The sequence below is a fragment of the Pagrus major genome, chromosome 18, assembly GCF_040436345.1.
Source record: "Pagrus major chromosome 18, Pma_NU_1.0".
Lineage (NCBI taxonomy): Eukaryota > Metazoa > Chordata > Actinopteri > Spariformes > Sparidae > Pagrus > Pagrus major.
This window is the reverse complement of record NC_133232.1, coordinates 16,203,371-16,222,187: the sequence shown is the minus strand read 5'-3', so window position 1 is coordinate 16,222,187 and position 18,817 is coordinate 16,203,371. Positions and strand designations below refer to the sequence as shown.

At 39.2% G+C, this 18,817-nt stretch overlaps 1 protein-coding gene across 4 annotated transcripts; it reads left to right on the top strand.

Moving 5' to 3' along the window:
* The first annotated feature begins 1,115 nt into the window (after window positions 1-1,115).
* On the top strand, window positions 1,116-18,426 carry LOC141013178 (long-chain-fatty-acid--CoA ligase 1-like). Of its 4 annotated transcripts, none has more exons than XM_073486784.1 (21): window positions 1,116-1,182; window positions 7,830-8,184; window positions 8,764-8,881; window positions 9,348-9,412; window positions 10,281-10,382; window positions 11,044-11,143; window positions 11,248-11,423; window positions 11,729-11,761; window positions 11,854-11,905; window positions 12,049-12,122; window positions 13,271-13,348; window positions 13,471-13,605; window positions 13,749-13,883; window positions 14,956-15,051; window positions 15,221-15,293; window positions 15,413-15,501; window positions 15,588-15,704; window positions 15,885-16,028; window positions 16,160-16,264; window positions 17,065-17,136; window positions 17,298-18,426. In XM_073486784.1, the coding sequence occupies exons 2-21, from the start codon at window positions 7,990-7,992 to the stop codon at window positions 17,436-17,438; spliced, it is 2,100 nt and encodes a 699-aa protein (XP_073342885.1). In that variant the 5' UTR covers window positions 1,116-1,182; window positions 7,830-7,989; the 3' UTR covers window positions 17,439-18,426. The 4 variants fall into 4 exon arrangements, with proteins under 4 accessions (XP_073342885.1, XP_073342886.1, XP_073342884.1 ...); XM_073486785.1 differs by lacking the exon at window positions 1,116-1,182 and adding an exon at window positions 1,738-1,756; XM_073486783.1 differs by lacking the exon at window positions 1,116-1,182 and adding an exon at window positions 3,794-3,898.
* The last annotated feature ends 391 nt before the right edge of the window (window positions 18,427-18,817 follow it).

Genomic DNA, 18,817 nt, shown 5'->3' with positions numbered 1-18,817 from the left:
TCACATTTAAGAAGCAAAATGCACTTTTAACAAGTTTGGAAAAAGCAAGTCATTACGTAACAAATGGCAGTAATGTGACCCTAACCCATTTGGTCTTAGTCCCAAGTAATTTTTTCTTGGACAAGTCAGGTCAAGTGGATCATTAGTTAAGGCGGGTCAAGTCACTTTTGCCCCAAGGTACTGCAGTCTTATCTGCAGTATCTGGTCTTTGTAAAGAAAAAAAGACATGGTATTAGTACCTTTCCAGTTATATCCAATATTATTGGCTGGTTTATCTAACCTGTTAAAAAGTTCGACAATTAATTGAATTTGTATTAAAATTATTAATCAGTGAAATAAATGTAATCTAACAAAAAAGAAATAAAACAAATTGAAAACATTACATGAACATAGACAAGTCATTTCAGGAATTATGTCTCAAGTCAAGACAACTCGCAAGACTCTAACTTCCAAATTGAGTCTTCAGTCATTTATATCCTGTCAGGTCAAGTTACCACAATCTCCACAATTGCCAACATCTCTAACAAATGTTACCCACTTTTACAGAAAAATATGCTTGAGTCAGATCATTCTGTCAGATGAAGTGAAATATGCCACGAGCACATTGCATATACAAGTCATGTATATGCATAAAGGAGTGCACACAGGCCAGGACACACCAGGTTACATATTAATACTTGCTACTCAGCAACTATGACAATGATTGTGAGACGAAGCTGGTTTGTTGATTGTACAGCAAACGTTGCCTCCTGTCTTGCTGATTGCAGAAATGCATGTCTTAAATTCAGTCTATTGTGAAGCTATCAATGTATGATCAGTTGGAAGGCACAGGGCCAAGCCATGCCTCTCAAACCTTTTACTACTAGCGTTACTGGGACCGGAAATCAGGCAGTTTCCCCTTCAAAATAAGGTGTAAAAATATGTTTAAATCGTTACACCATCAAAAGACAATCTGAAATGACTGCAACGGCATTTTATTTTAATTAAACATATCACCAATGAAATATATAACGCACTTATACTATTTTACTATTTAGTACTGGTATCTTTTTTCCCCGCATAAAGCTGTGTAAACACAACGGGTTTTATTTTGAAACTTTTATCCGGACGTTGTAGTTTTTAACTCCACAATTAGGTGCGCGTGGTCAAGAAGACGAAGCCGGGGAGCTCTGCTGCTAACAGGTGAAGTGCCTCTGACAAGTTACTGTTTGTCGGTTTATTAAATAGACATAAATGATCATTTGTAGAGTAGTTGTTGTACCGCATGCTGAACAAAAATGTACACATGTAACATTAAATTCATGCAGGGTTATTGGACTATAGGAGCAGCCCGAACTCTGCATACATCTGTCAGTTTAACGGTATCTTGTTAACGCTAAAACATGAAAACGCGTGACTGAAAAACCGACTTTTCCTTCATGGTTTTGTCCTACGCACTATTTAAACTCGGCGTTCACATTAAGAAAGATAATATATGACTGCTTCCTAAACACTGAGCACACTTCAGTCATGTTTCACGTACACACAGTCTTCATTCACTCAGTACACTGCAGAGTCTGCACGGTTAACGGTTGTAGTTTTTAGATAATTGTGGGCATTTAACTGATAGAGGGGCAAAGTGCTGCCCGGGGTCACTGGTTATGCTCCTGGTAAATGGCTCCTGGCAAAGTTGAAGGATTCTTAAGGAGTTTTCTTCAATTTTCAGAAAACCCGAGCTTTAACTTTATGAATGGAGTTTGCGGCTTGGTTCTGTGTGGTGAGTAAGGGGTTGGTTCGGTTTTAAGTCTGTTGGTGAGTGTTGCAGATTGACTTGGATTCTGGTGCCGTGTGTGTGTGTGTGTGTGTGTGTGTGTGTGTGTGTGTGTGTGTGTGTGTGTGTGTGTGTGAGATTAATGCATGGTAAAAACAGTTAATATTCTGTAGAAGCAGAGTCTATGTGCATAGATACCGTCAGACAGGTGGACACAGACTGTAAACGACGGCTATAAGGGGTCTTATGGCACAACGCAGGTTTTGAGGTGAAAGGTGACTTGTCTCTGATTGGCTGAAATCCATGAACCCACCTTACTTTCATTGGTTCCTTGGCAGGCTTCCTCCCTACATAGTAGACTCTCTGCCCCGCCCCCCTCCCTGGTGTCGCTCGTTATGCACTCAACAACAGGCATGTAGTGACGTATGACAGGAAAGCCTGCGTGTCGGTTCTAAGGGGTCCCAAGCCAAAAGTAACCACTGATGACTTTAATATTATCTTACATATGATAAGTTTCTAAATTTGAATAGTAACTACAGTGATCAAATAAATGTAATGGGATAAAAAGTATTTTTTCTCTATAAAATGTAGTCGTATAGAAGCATAAAGTAGCATAAAATGGAAGTACAAGTACTAGAGTAAATGTACATAGTTACTTTCAACCATAATGTAATAATTATTTCATTGTTGTTGGATTAAAAATAGTTCAAAGTTCTTGATCGACATTCCCATACTGCGATATAGAGTCAGAAGGATGCTTGATTTTTGGGTCTGTTACTGATATTAGGAATTTAAAAATTCTGATATTGACATATATCGGGTGATATACATACAGTTTTTGCAATAATCCCTTAAATGTTATCAGACTCTTGTGACAAAGATATGTAATGGAGGCAGGATATTTTATACTTTAACAATAAATTTTATTATTTAAAATTTAAAAAGGATATATGTCAATATTCGGCATTATAATACCTGAAATAGTAAAGGTATTAAGACTATATCTTAACACTCCACACTCCACACACAAGGCGCTCATTTCAGTTTTTATTGTGCTTCAGACACAGTCAACCCAGGGGGCCTGTGGTGTTCCTGTAGTATTTGGGGGCCTTTTTGCTTTTGCTCATAAAGTAAATGCAACAGGAAATGTAAACTTGTTTTGTCCTTACTCACTCACTCACTCACTCACTCACTCACTCACTCACTCACTCACTAAGCTGGTAAAGATAAGATATGCTATCACTGGCTGATAGAGCTCAGCTGAGATATGTGTGTGATAAGACAGCCTTTACTTGAAACAAAAGGACTTTTCTCACATTTCTGTTGTGAGGATTTGCTGCTTTTTCTCTTTTCTGAATATCTTTGGGTTTTTGACCCGTTGGTCAGACACTATCTTAGTATTTAGGAAGTACTAATAATGGGCATTTTTCAGGATTTTTTCATATTTTATTAATCATTCATTAATGGGCTCTTGTAAACACAGACCCAATTTTAGAGACATGAGTCAACAGGATTGCCTTTCTCTCTATTCTGCAGTTTTTTCTTCATCAGCCTTTATCTGTCTTTGTCTAATCTCAGCGGACCACACAGGGTTCGTAGGTCACTGGGGGAAAGGTGAGACCATCGAGCAACTGCTTGAACTTGTTGGCAAGGCACTTATCTAGGGAGTCACATTTCTATTCATGTTTAATAGAATCTACAGTAGACAGATGATACAGATGTGCAAGACAAACAGGGTGTGTTGATGCACAATGCAGATTTGTGGGTTTATAGATGTTTTATATTTGATTGTACTTTGCAACAGCAGTTAGAAAAATCACAATGATGTGAACGCCATACCTTTACTATCTCATTGATCTTGTGCAGGGATAAATTCATTGATGAATCCTTTGAGTCAATCAGACTCACTGTCTTGCTACAACCAGCCAATCAGAGCTCTGCCTGGAACCGGTCTGACCTTTAACTCAGATTAGCTGAGGTTATATATCACCTTGTAACTGAATCAGTGAGTGTTTTGTGCAGTAGTATTTCAGTGCATGCTCGTCAGGGTGTGTGGTTGCTGCAGCAGCAGTAACAACAGCAGGGTTGCTGTTGGATGTTCAGCTGAAAAGGAGACTCACAAATCCACCTGGCTGCTTTCTGTTACAGGTGAGTCAGCGGGGAGAAATTCAGTATGAATAGAATAGTACAAACCTACAGATCCTGGGCCTCAAGCTGGACAGACTATTCTAGTTTAGAGGTTGGCACTGTTGTTTGTCAGTAACCTTTTAAGCATATTTATGGTAAACATGCAGTTATCCTTTGTGACTGCAGAAGCGGGAATGTGTGGAAGTTAAATGCAATCAAAAAAATCCCCTTCTGACTGTGATGATTCTTCTGGATTCCCCGAAATGGAAATGGCTTCAAGTAGGGCTGGGCAGTGTATAAATATTATAACATTATTGTGATAGAAGACTGTATATCGTTCTTAGATTTTGGATATAGTTATGTCATTGTTTGACACAAGTGTTGTATTTTCTGGTTTAAAGGCTGCATTACAGTAAAGTGATTTAATTTTCTGAACATACCAGAGGTTATGTTTTCGCCCATGTCCGCCTGTTTGTTTGTTGGTTGGTTGGTTGGTTTGTCAGCAGGATTACACAATTGCAGATTCCACAAAACCAGGATGGAGGATGGGTGTCAGCCCAGAATAGACCCCATTAACTTTGGGTGCAGATTCGGATAAAGAGATGGATCCAGGAATTTTCTTTAATGCAATTCTCTGAACTTACCAGACTGTTCTACTTGTTCTAATACTTGTCTTTACATCCACATTACTAATAATTATTTATCATAAATCTCATTGTGATAATATTTTGTGAAAGTACCACAATATTGTCGCAATGTCAAGGTATTTGGTCAAAATTATTGTGATATTTGATTTAGTTTCATAGTCCTAGCATTTATTCAGTTTATTAAGTGCTATGAAGATATTTCAAAATATTGAAATAAACAGGATATTGTGTATTGTGTTATAGCCTTAAAATATTGCAATATTATTTAGAGGCCATAATGTCCAGCCATATTGAAAGCCACTAAACCCATACGTTTTGTTTTTGAATTTTTTTCTTGCTTAAGATATGTTCCCTTACACTGCCAAATAGAGTGAAAAGAGGTACAATCTTGTTTGAGTGGATTATCGCTTTTATTTTTGTAAAGCTGTGATATAATACCGTCACCATAAAGAGCAAACAAATACCATTATATAAATTTTAGGTCATATCCCCCACCCCTAATCCACACTATTATTTAATGGGGTATGTTCTGGGCCGAGCCCGAGGCCCATCCTTCATCCAAGTTTCCTGGAAATCCGTACAGTAGTTTTTGTGTAAACCAATCAACAAACAAACAGGCACGGGTAAAAATATAAACTTAGGTTATAAGATTGAAGCACCAAAATCCTCTCTTTATAAAGCTATATAATTGCCAGCAATCAACATTTTTATTGTAAACTTATAAAGTTGATGAGAATCTAAGTTGTTACTTTATGCTTTTCATCTCTAAACATTCATCAGAGGTTAGAGGCGTGAATCTTCACTGGACTCACGATTCAAATACAAGACGATTCTTGATGCATCTCAGTGTATGGTATCCTCAGTAATCTATATTACTGCACATGGCTACTTTTTCATCATTTAAATTCCCCTTTTATTCAGAAAGACCTTCCAATAATCAGACTACTGCAGTCAACAAAATAAAAGCTGCATCTTTTCAATACATAAACATTACAAAAACAAAACATTTATCCATCTGCAGTGCCTTACACATTTGTTGTAATCTACAATAATAATGTTTTCACATGGCAGCTTTAAGATGAGGCATTTATTGACTGCTGCACACACCTCTCAGAGTTGGATGGCAAAGTTGACAGCACCTCCTTAGTTCTTGGCTTATGAGCTGGGCTTGCTATAACAGTTATTATTTATGGCTGCAGACGTTAGCTTCAGGCGAAAATAGCTAACGTGATTAGTAATTGTTGTGGGGCTGAAGTCACAGTCAGCGTGGGTCTCGTCCAGTTTGTGCTTCCCAGCAAGTTGTGCTCCAAGATGTCAGTTTTAAAAAATACTATTTTTCACTCGTAGATGATCTCTGCCTCCCTCCGACATACCTCCAACATAAGTAACATTAGCCTAATGTCCGCCCACAATTTATAGCGTGTGAGCAATGTTGCGACGTAACTTTATTGTCCAGCTGAGGCCGGACAATCAACAATCAGCATGAGCTGCAGACTTTCAATTATGCTCTGTCTCTGCATCGATGCAGAATCTTCCACGTCCGCATCGCGATGCATCTTATAATCGAGAAATTCCCACACCTCTATTTGTCATTAGTGAATATTCATTCCAAAAAAATGGGGAATGATGCTAAAGGGGTAGTTTACTTGCAAGGATGATGAATTTATTTTGTATTCTGTTCTCATTTTGTGTTATAGGAAGATGGTCAGTAAAACTTTGTCTGGATATGATCAGTGCTGACCATCAGTATGTTGTGTCAGCCTGTAGTGTGGGCCTAAGGTCACTTCGTCTTCAGGGTTCACATAGAGGTTGACCTTTCCCTGTGTTCTCACCTTAATACCCCAGACTCTGTTACTAATCTGTTTATTCTTAAACAGCTCTTCTAGTTTGTGTGTGTGTGTGTGTGTGTGTGTGTGTGTGTGTGTGTGTGTGTGTGTGTGTGTGTGTGTGTGTGTGTGTGTGTGTGTGTGTGTGTGTGTGTGTGTGTGTGTGTGTGTGTGTTACAACACTGAGAAACTCACCCCACCTGTGGAAAAGAAAACACCCACACAAACCGTGGGAACCTGGCACACCTTCTAAACTTGAATGTGTTAAATAGATGATATGTGATCTAATTATATTGCGATCTGAGCCACAGGTCCACAGTAGTAGTATCACTACAAAGTGCTCTGTACTTAACATTAAGCCAGGTTTTGCCCTAGATTAGGCTTGAGTGAGCCATGGATTCAGTTGACTCAGATGACCTAGACTCCACATTTACATCTTTGTTGTCAGAACTCAAACACTAACCTAAAAGGGTCAAAATTGTTTTTTTTTAAAATGTATTGCTTGCGCTATATACAATAAATGGATTTGGCAGAGGCTGGCCATTTTGATCTTTGGTACTTTCTTCAGACCATGAAAACACATTTTCTAAAATCCTTTTGACACTTTGGGTTGGCAGCTTGGGTTGGATGCAAACCCAAACTGTCGATGACCTGGGGATGAGACTCAACAATCAACCATATTTCTCCAAGAAGTTTCATTTTGTTACTTTATAATGAGATGATAATAAGTACAATTTTCTGCTCAATGTTTTGGTCATTTTACATTCCAGATTTTTTTAATTTCTGTTTTTGTCCATGCTTTTCCCACTAGGCTGCAAACGGGCAGAACATGTGTACTTCTATAAATAAGATTAAGCAACATTTTGGACCAAACCACACAGACATAGTCCTAGTGTTTCAGTGTTTCAGTCTTATACTGTTAATAAGGGAGGATGTGTTTTTACCCAACTTAAACTTTGATTGTAGCTTAATTAGTATTTAATAGTATGTATACAACTACAGAGAAATACTTACGATGTGAATTTTTTTTTTCAGGGGCCTTAAGACTCTAATTTTGGCACTTTTTCTTCTGGAGGTAATTCTAGTGTTAAGTGTATCTATTCATTGTACTGGGTTAGCAACATAAATCTCAAAGAGAGATATCTCAGCAGATAAACATGAGATTATTTGCATAGACAGATCCCAGAAGGGACAAGTGAGAGAGTGGGAACATGTCATGGTCCCCAGAAGATGAACCCTACTGACCCTACTTTTTTCCCACAGTCAGCATGTTGGCATGCTGAGGTAAAAAAATGATAGACTTTGTTCCATTTTCATTTGGAAATACTGGAAAAAATGGTTTAATATTTAACTAATCACAGTACAAACACAAACATGAGGAATGTGGTTAGTTGGTAGTTAAGAGTAACAAACCTCCCAAAGGTAATTTTATAATACTTATAAAAATTAAACAAAGCTGTCTTCTTTTGCTCTCTCTAGGTCCCCTCCTGGCCAGCAACCCTCCACACACTCCTTGTAATACACACACTCTTAACCTCACCTCAGGGCCACAACATTCATTACCACTCCACCCACCCACACAAACAGGTGCACTTGCCACACACTATCTTCTTACCTTTTTCACCTCGCCGGCAGCAACATGCTGAGCCAGGAGTTCATTCAGAAGCTGAGGTTGCCAGATATGGAGGATGTCAGCCAGTCCATCAGGGGCATCTCCACCCCCATGTTAGTTAGCATGGGGGCAGTGGCTGCCGCGACAACCTACTACCTGGCAACACGACCCAAGGCCCTCCCACCAGTCTGCGACCTTCACATGCAGTCAGTCGAGGTTCCGGTAAGTTTAAGGGCAAAGTCTGTCTCACAGAGTCAGGTGTCTATAGGGTTGTAGGGCTTGAGTTGAGGTCATGGTCTATAGGGTCTTGAGTAAATTATTAATGTGCATTAATATGAAGACCATTATCAGTTTGTGGTGAAACTGAAATCTAAATCTTGCATTTTTGTGACAGTATCCCACCCTCTGCACTTCCTATTCAAAGATATCATGCAGCATTTTGTTTATTTGATGGTAATCTATTCACATTTGTGTTAAAAGATAACTACAAAATCAGTGATGAAATGTATCTAAAGTCCATTCACTCATTAAATGCTGGTCCAGAGCCCAAGTACTGTATTTTCATCAATATTCAAATAAAAACACACAGTTTTCAATCGGAAAAATGTTGAATAAAGGCCAGACCGATAGCAGTCCACCAATATGACTTTTAGGTACTTTGTACAACACTTTACAAAGTACATAAAAAGTATGACATAAAATATAAAAGAATGTACTTCATGATAGAAGCACACTGAAACTGGTGTTGGAATTACTAGATCTATCATAACCAGCTTTTATTTGTTTTTATGTTTTTATCAGGGTGGAGAGTTGGCACGTCAATCAGTTTTACTCAATGGAGACGGAGATCACTTGACCTATTTCTACGATGATGCCAGAACAATGTATGAGTTCCTCCTCAGAGGGGCCCGAGTCTCCAGTGAGTCACAAATACATCAATGTTTTACATCTTTGAGTGGGTACACTGAGTTACTCAAGAGCCTGTACCCTTACATGGGGTTGAAACTTCCACAACAGTAAACTAGAGCTCATTCTGCTCAGTAACTCTTAACATTACTTTTCCTTTACAAGTACATTCACTGAGGTTCTTTTTACCAATGTAGTTTACTTAAAATTTTTGGACCATATCCTTTTCCCTGTACTTTACTGAACAGTGTTAGCTCAGGGGTTTGAGTCAGCAGTCTCCCCTGTTACACTATTAACACTGCAGTTTTACTGCTGCCTAGACCCTATTGTTTGTGTGATTTCCAAAAAATAAGTCTTGTTTGTCAGCACCAGAATGTATATGTACAGTGTATTAAGATAGCGCTGTAAGATATTTACTCAATTTTTTTTTTTTCTTTTATTGTCACTCCTCCCTGTGTCACTTTCCTTTTATCCTCCAGATAACGGTCCCTGTCTTGGCTCCAGGAAACCAAAACAGCCCTATGAATGGATGTCCTACAGAGAGGTAAGAGTCACCTTATAAAAACATTATGGCCTCTAGTTGGACACAGTTATAGACAGTCACACACACTCAGAGTGGATTAAAAGGTAGAATATCCTGGCCTCTGCTTCTATCAAAAAGAATCTGTCTGTGTTGAGTCCTGTAAATTCATGGAAGAGAATAGTTTATAATAGCTATCATTATTTTTTTGTTATGTAAGCTTCAGAAGATGCATTCTATAGTACAGCAGGGCTGCATGAAAGGTAATGTCATAGTCTTATCAGTAACATGTACCCTTAATAACCAATTCTCCAATGTTTTGATGTAAACAATAGGTTTTTAATCCAACAAATAAAGAGGTTACTACTTAATCGTCTTAACTTAATTATCTGCTGATACAGTTTGTGTGTTAGAGTGAAGTCTGCTGATGGTAAATCCTATTAACACGTATTTAATCTGGTTCATTGCGTTTATTATGGCAATAAACTTTATTATTTTTGAAGATCACTCTTCCATTTCATGTTTCTGTAAGGACTTGATAATGAGGTGTTGGTAACATTACAGTTAACAAAATATATTTCACGTTTCTTTCTAATTACTATAGTATGTGAACAGGGAGGGAATTAGTATCACTGATAGTAGAACTTGGTAAGTACAGCTTGAACACTGTAGGTAAAATATTAATGAAATATTCCAGCCTCAGCCTGATTGACCATATTGTGCTTTTGTTTGTCATTTACTGATTAAACCGGTTAAGAGCTGTAAATGTGGCAACTAGTGACATTTTAACTGTGATAAGTAACAGAGCATGTGATTGTTGGGTATAACTACGATACTGAAAATCAAGAAACACTTCATATCATGTGTGCGTGTGTGTGTCTGTGTGTGTTAGGTAATTGAGCGAACAGAAAATCTGGGTTCAGCATTTCTCCACAAAGGACACTCGAAGACCACCGACTCCCACATAGGCATCTTCTCTCAGAACAGACCTGAGGTACAGACATGCCCCTTTCACTCCTTTTCTGACTCATAACTCAGTCAAATCCAACCATATAGACAAACATGCATCTTTTTAGATCCACTGTGACACACACTTTCTGAGGATATCTCTGATGGTCATTGCTAATAAACATCCGAAAATCTGCTTAGAAATCAGAGAAAAAAGACACTCCTCAGACCTTGCCTGAATCATCGTGATATTTTTCATTATGAAAGTTTTCCAGTGATAGTTATATGCACACCCTTGGGTACATCGCAAATAGGAAGTGCTAAGAGCCTATGCGGCCTACTTTATAGTGCCAATTTGCCAAAACGTAAACAAATATAGGCTAGGAAAAACTAGGCTCAAGTTGTAGCCTTCAGTAAAATCACTAATAGTGTTCTTAAACTTCCTGTGTACATTCCTGAAGCATTACGGGAACTTAAGTCCCAGAACTTAGAGCATAATTGTCCTCTAGATAGAAGTAGGACAAAGAATAATAACAGTAGTGACAAAATCTGTAAATGATTACTTTACTTGTTTGCTCTATTAATATATTTTTTGACATTCAGGCTCATAATGTCACATCATGTGGTTCCTATGGTATTTATCTGCTATTGCTACTGAGTCCATTGATCATCCTTTAATGCTTTTTCATGTGTGTTTGTGTGTGTAGTGGACCATCATTGAGCTGGCATGTTATACTTATTCTCTTGTGTCAGTCCCTCTGTACGACACACTGGGAACAGAAGCCATCAGTTATATTATGGAGAAAGGTAAACCCCAGCAGCAACAACATGAAAACCTACACTTCAGTGTTTTTGTCGGAGAACTGAGGGCGACCTGATCTGTCTGCATGGGTTTTTGTTTGTTTCTGCAGCTTCCATCTCGACCATTGTGTGTGACGTGGTAGAGAAAGTCAACCTGGTGCTGGACTGTGTGAAGGACAAGGAGCATACTGTGAAAATCATCATTCTAATGGAGACCCCCAGTGCCGACCTGGTCAGCAGGGGGCAACAGGCTGGTATCCACATCCTCAGTCTGCAGGAGATGGAGGTTAGTTTGTCTTTTATTCCTTAATCATTATTTTGCTTTATATATTGTTCTTTTTTTTGTTTTATCTCGTTTGTGCTTTCCCCTTTTGCCACCTTGTCTTGTTCTTACCTTCTTTTGTTTTTTTGCTTTGTTGGCATTTTTTAAAATTTCCTTTTTTCTTGTTAGTTTTCTTGTTGTGTTGTCTTCACTCCAAATGTCCTTTTTTTATTTAGATTTTCTTGATTGCTCTGTTTTTTGCTTTCTTGCCAGTCTCTTTATTACTCCATCCATAATGACTTCATTAATGTGCTTCTCTTGTTGTGCAGGCTATTGGGAAGGCCAACCATCACCAACCAGTGGTGAGTAGCTCCTTACCAGTCAATACTTAAAATAATGATAATGTTGTCAGTTATGTGGCACTGCTTGAATGTTGTCACCCCCACCCTTCCAGCCTCCACAACCTGAGGATATGGCTGTTATCTGCTTCACAAGTGGAACAACAGGTGACACACACACACACACACACACACACACTAAATATAGCACCCAGTATGATTTCATGAGTAATCAAGAGTACCCTACTACTACTTTAAAGATGTAAAGATGACCTATGTGTGTGTGTGTGTGTGTGTGTGTGCGCTTTCAGGAAACCCAAAGGGAGCTATGCTGACTCATGGGAATATTGTGTCCAACTGCTCAGCCTTCATTAGAGTGACAGAGGTGAGGTGCTGATGTAATACTTGATCTCCTACCCTCCTCTGTCTACTCCTCCTCTTTGCTACCTCTTCCTTTCCTCCTCTACCTCCTCTTTTCCTCAGTTATTGCCTCCCCTCCCTCTCTCTTCCTCTCCTGCTCTACCTCATTTCCTTCTCCAGTTCCTCCTTTCCTCCTCTTACCACCTCTTCTTTCTCTACCTCATCTTCTTCCTCCTCTACTTCCTCCTTTCCTACTTCACCTCCTCCTCTACCTCCCTTTTCCTTCTTTATCTCCTCTCTTCATTCTTTGTCTCTTCCTCTCCTGCTCTTCCTCTTTTCTTGCTCTACCTCCACCCCTCCCTCTCTACTTCCTTCTTTCCTCCATTACATCTCCTCTCTTTCTTTACCTCATGTTCTTCATCCTCCTACTTCCTCCTTTCCTTTTCCACCTCCTCCTTCACCTTCTCCACATCCTCTTTTACTCTTCTACCTCTACCTCTCCCTCTCTTTCTACTTTTCCTCTTCACCTCCTCCTCTTATAACGCTATAATTGACAATACTGTTAATATTCCTGTACTACAGTAGTAATGCCGTCATGGCTTCAACAGATCTACTGAGGAAGTAGGGCAAAGGCAAAAAAAAAGGAGCTTTGTTAAGATTGTGGCCAGTTTCTGTTGAGTCAAGTTCAATGCTAGAATAGACAGAAAAGTAAGAACAAGAGTGAGGGAGGTTAAAGCGACTTGACTGAGATTTATTTGTATTCGTTTTTTTTATAATGATGGAGCAGAGCGTTTCCAGCTGTTGCACTGACATTTCAATCCCTCCAATGATTCAGGATCCAGAAGTACCACCATATCTCAAGAGGAAGAAATAATGATAAAATTTAATTTGTTTGAAGTGGGAGGAACTTTGGTAAACTATTCCCTCTTCTCTCCAGTCTTGCGCTCAGACCACGTCAGAAGATGTCATGCTGTCTTTTCTACCTCTGGCCCACATGTTTGAGAGGGTGGTGGAGGTACACACATTAACAAACTGCTTTCTCCTGCCTGTCTGTGTGTTCCCCTGTCTGTCTGTTTGTCTGGCTCGTGTCCATCGCTCGTGTGTGTTTGTACAACTGTGTGTCAATGTGACCCTGTCTGCATTCCTGTCTGTGTGTGTATACACGTGTTTTAGGTTCACTGTCCAATGTGTACCAGCGACGTCCATATTTCCTACCTGCCCCTGGCTCATATGTTTGAGAGAGTAGTACAGGTATTGTATATTCCCTTAGATCCCATAGTCACCCTGTAGTATTCCTACAAACCCTGTGTGTCAACCTCTGTCATTATATATGAAGCAGTTATGAGGAGCTGTTAAATTTTCTCTTCTGACAGGGAGTGATGATAGCGCAGGGAGCCAGGATTGGCTATTTTCAGGGAGATATTCGTTGGCTGTCAGATGACCTGAACACACTGAGACCCACTGTGTTCCCTGTGGTACCCCGACTCCTGAACAGAATGTATGATAAGGTAGGTGGACACAATGATGATAGCCTTATTGACAGGAGTATTAGCTATCAAAACTATCACCTGACGCTGCTCATATTAGCATTTTAAATTAAGGATGATACTGTTCCTAATAATTGTAAGCATTGGTGTGTGTGTCTCTGCAGATCTTTGGGCAGGCCAACAGCTCTCTGAAGCGCTGGGTGCTGGGCTTCGCCTTCAGGAGGAAGGAGGCAGAGATGATGAAAGGCATCATGAGGAGAGACAGTATCTGGGATCGACTCATCTTCGGGAAGGTCCAGGTACACAGAGCCAGCACAGTTCAAACTCCTGTTACGTCACTGTATGGTTGTCTCCTCCATGTCTTGGAATGGGATTTTCTAGGGCTGGGCGATATATCAAATTAAAGGAACTCACTCAAAAATGAAAATTCAGCTATTATTTACTCACCCTCAAGCTGATGGAAAATCGGAGGAAGTTTTGTAGTCCAAATAACATTTCTGGAGTTTCACAGCAAAACAGGGTTGCAGCATTCTCCTAAACAACCGAAGTAGATGTGGACTTGTTTTAAGACAAAAAAACAGCTGAAAAAAACAAAGTGGCTTCACACAGCTCATAGAGCCTAATCTATTCCAAAGTCTTGTTATCTACACCCCTTCTAAGGCTGAAATATTCACTGTAGCTGCTAAGCTAAAAGCTTAGCCACAACCTGGCTGAAGTATAGGCATGAGCTCAGCTGCGCATTGAGAGTGTAAATAATGTCTTTTCAAATCAATTTGGTCTCAGGGCTTGCAGAAACTTGGATAAAGCTGGACGAGCTGTATGGAGCCACTTTATGCTTTTTACTTCTTTCTTTTTTTCTAATTTTAGTCTCCATCTACTTCAGTTGTTTAGCAGAATGCTGCAAGGCTGTTTTGCTGTGACGCTCCAGAAATATTTTGTTGACTATGAAACTTAACCTGACTTTTCATCGGCATGAGGGTGGGTAGATATTGACTTTTCATTTTTGGGTGAACTTATCCTTTGATACAATTAACTAATTTTTTTAATTATGCATAATAAATAAAATAAACATTTGGTTAGTTGGTTCTATGAAAGTAGTTTTTTGTTGTTGTTTTCTCACAATTTACTTCAACTTCAGATACTTAGGTGGCTTTTATGTTTGTAGACACAGGCTTAACTCATATGTAGGGTTTGTTACAGAAGGCATTGATTTATATCCTTTGAGCACACAATAAATATACCTACAACTTTAGCATTCTCAAACAGCTTAGCTGAAGGTGATGCAGTGTTGGATAATGTTTTTTATGTTATTTACTTGGTATGTTGATACTGCATTACTGTCAGATTAATGTAGTGTGCTGCCCTCTACAGGCCAGCCTTGGAGGTCGTGTGCGTCTCATGATAACTGGAGCTGCTCCCATCTCTCCTACTGTCCTCACCTTCCTCAGAGCTGCAATAGGCTGCCAGGTAACACGAACACACTCAAGTTAAGCTCAGCCCTTTTTCAAATGTTATCTGGTATCTTTTCTACCACCTTTAACTGAAACTGTGCAATGTACTACTGTCTGCAATCATCCACAATCTTCTTCTGTTCCCAATCGGTTGCCTAACAATCATAGCTTTTCCTCTGTCTCAGTTCTATGAAGGCTATGGACAAACAGAGTGTACAGCTGGATGCACCACGACCATGCCTGGGGACTGGAGTGCTGGTAATGAATAACAAAGCTGCTTGACTTAAAAATGTGAAATTATGTTGTGTTTTTTTTTCTGTCTTACGGCATAAAGCCTTTAAGTGATGGATGAACTAAATTTTACCTCATGTCGACAGGCCATGTTGGAGCTCCTCTGCCGTGTAACTCAATCAAACTTGTGGATGTGTCTGAGATGAACTACCTGGCTGTAAACGGAGAGGGAGAGGTGAAACATAAACATACATCATGTGGTTTTTATATTTCTTATAAATGCACACTCATAACTGACTGTGTATGTGTTTTGGTTTTAAGGTGTGTGTGAAGGGTCCTAACGTGTTCCAGGGCTATCTGAAGGACCCAGAGAAGACTGCTGAGACTATTGATGCAGATGGATGGCTTCACACTGGAGACATTGGAAAATGGCTTCCGGTACGTTAAATTATGTCGTTTAATTTCAACCTCACTTTTTTCATCTCAATGCTACAGATATTTATTTCACCCGAAATTAATTACCTTCAGCTTTATTCATAGCATTCTGTGTGTTTGTCAACCTGGAGGCGTTTCATAAATATGTGGACTAAGATAAATTCTGTGTGTATGTGTTTACAGAATGGCACCCTGAAGATCGTGGACAGGAAGAAGCACATCTTTAAGCTGGCACAGGGGGAGTACATTGCTCCTGAAAAGATTGAGAATGTCTACACGAGGAGTGATGCAGTGGCACAGGTCTACGTGCACGGAGATAGTCTACAGGTAGGTGGACGAAATTGAATGTGTGAATGTTCCCTGTTTAACTGCAATCAAGCTAACCATTAGGCCCACAGTCTCTCTGACCTCTGTTCCCTTTGGTTAAATTTACTGTCTGTATTGTGTTTTATATGCAGGCGTGTCTGGTAGCAATGGTGGTTCCTGACCCTGACTTCCTGTCTGGCTGGACCAAGAGGACGCTGGGACTGGAAGGCAGCTACCAGGAACTATGTGGCAGAGCGGTAATACTTTACATAGTGTAATGACACAATGCATTCAGACTGCATACATACTGCTTCCTGTGGCCACACTGTAAATTAATTTCCCTCCTTTTGACACATGTACACCAGGAGGTATTTCTGCAGTTGTAAGGGGGTGCATGGAAAGATCAACTAATTCAAAAAGAAGAAGAAAAAAGAAATTGCTTTTTCTAATTGTACTTCTTTCTGTTTCACATATTTGGTTTGAAGGAAAATAAAGAAATGGCACTACAAACCAGTGTGAGGCTAAACTTAATATATTTATTGGCACAATAACTAATAAACTACCAGCACCAGACCAGCCTCCTACCAAACTGAGACAGCTCACACCTGAACTCTAATTGAGTGTTTGAAAAATAGTTAGCAATCAAGCAGAGAAGTAAAAATGGATAGCTACAAATAACAGATAAAGGTTGAAACATCCAGCTCCAGTCATATCCTCTATATAGTATGTAAGTTTGACAAACTCTACTGAATACAAAAGAAAACAAAGACCAATGAACATTAAAGGATCACTTTGTCTTGTATGAGGGGAATTATTGTAAAAAGTCCACATTTACATAATTAATATTTAAAATAACACATTTTAGAACACGACAGATGGTGTTGATGACCAAAACAAACACATTTGAACTACTAAAATTGCTTTAAACAAGAAACTGAAAGCTTAGACTGAATGAAGCTTGTTTTTGGAAACCATAGCCCATGTACAGAGAGCTAATTGAAAGAGCTTTTTATTAGCTCATTGTACTGAGCAACCTGCCTTTTTTCTGCCTGTACAGGAAGTCAAGGCAGCCATCTTGGAAGACATGGTGCGATTGGGCAAGGAAGCAGGCCTCAAGTCCTTTGAGCAGGTACAACACTTGCTCATAATTCAGTGGGCCATACCTCTGGATAGCTCAGTAGACTTTGTGGTGTTTTTACAAACTGTTTCCAGCCATGGGACTCTTTTGTCTGAAAGTGAAACTTTATCATCCCCTCTAACACAACCTGCCACCACGTATGTGTCCTTTAGGTGAAGGCCATCTGCATCCACACTGAGATGTTCTCAATCGAGAACGGCCTGCTCACTCCAACTCTGAAGGCCAAGAGGAATGAAATGCGACAACACTTCAGATCTCAGATAGACGAACTGTACGCTGGGATCAAAATGTAGAAGGAGAGCAAAATGGAAGAACATGCACAAGAGCATGAAGTGAAATGAAGGCATCCTCTCAGACCAAAAGGATTGTGGACCTGTTATGTCTTCATGAACATTAACACTAGAAACAACAGGAACGGGAGGTGATGTAGCTTTTTAATGGAACTTGATTTAAAGCAGTTAGAACAAAATCATCAACCTTTAGGATCAACAGCACAGAGTACAAAACCTCTGAGGGTCCAGAATAGATATTTTGCTGAATATAAATGTGTCTATTGATGAAGTAGTTTTGCATATGCTATGTACAGTACACAATCTGTGATCCTGTGTTGATTCAAATCAATTTTTTTGTGATATTACCTTCATGAGGGGCAATTTAAAGGGAAGTATCGAAGAGCAGCTCTGTAGCATCAGATATCTCAGGATTTTAGTGACGAGAATCACACACCTTACCTCCTTACACCTGCACACACCCTTTAACTTTAAGGACAAAGACTCAGGCCACTACTTCAACATGTCAGTGTCTTAAATTACATTTTTCGTCAGAGCTCATGATTTTATTTTACTGTTTCTTGAGTTTGTTCAGTAGGAAGTTAAAATTCACAATGGTTAATAGGAATGTTTCTGCTGGGTCCTTGAATCTTTTCACGAATAAGCTTTGGTCCAGTTAGGATCCTGTGAACCAGCAGAGAGAGCCATATTTTAAAAAGTCGAAATAAAGCTAGCTGTACACAGGAAAATCGGGTACTAGAGAACAAACAGGACATAGGGAAACTGCTTCTGTTTTAATTTATTTATGATCTTAACAGGAAGGGAAGAGATTGTTTAAGAAATCAGTTTTCTTAATTTTTATAATAGGGTGATTAAACCCAAATGAAATCCTCTTGAATGTTTTACTGTTTTAATTCCATGGAAGTACTTTTGACTGTGGTTTGCCATAATTGTTTTTACTGTTACTCAAATTTGTTTTGTAAAAATGCTAATTAAAAATCATCAGAACAGCTGTGTGATCTACTGTCTTTTGGTTTGTATGGGCTTTGTGTTTGGAAAAAAACTATTTAGCTGTGTAGTTGAGTTTTATTGAGTCCTATTATTTGTACATTCTGTATTCATAAGGCCGAGACAAATTATATCATATTATTTAGGATGGATTGTATCCAACAAAACAAACAAAACATGCCTTTCACTTGTTTTATGTGTTGAAACTAGAGTAATTTGTGTGTAAATAGCTTTGAATTAATTTCATTGGTCTTTATAAGCGTATGCATCTAAAATACTATTTCCGATTTTGTTCCCTGGGACCTAAATTTTGTACCTTAATTTGGATTTTTTGGGGGGGAATTTGTACCTAAAGTTTTCCCTGGGACCTAAAGAAACAGAACGGTGCTGAACCT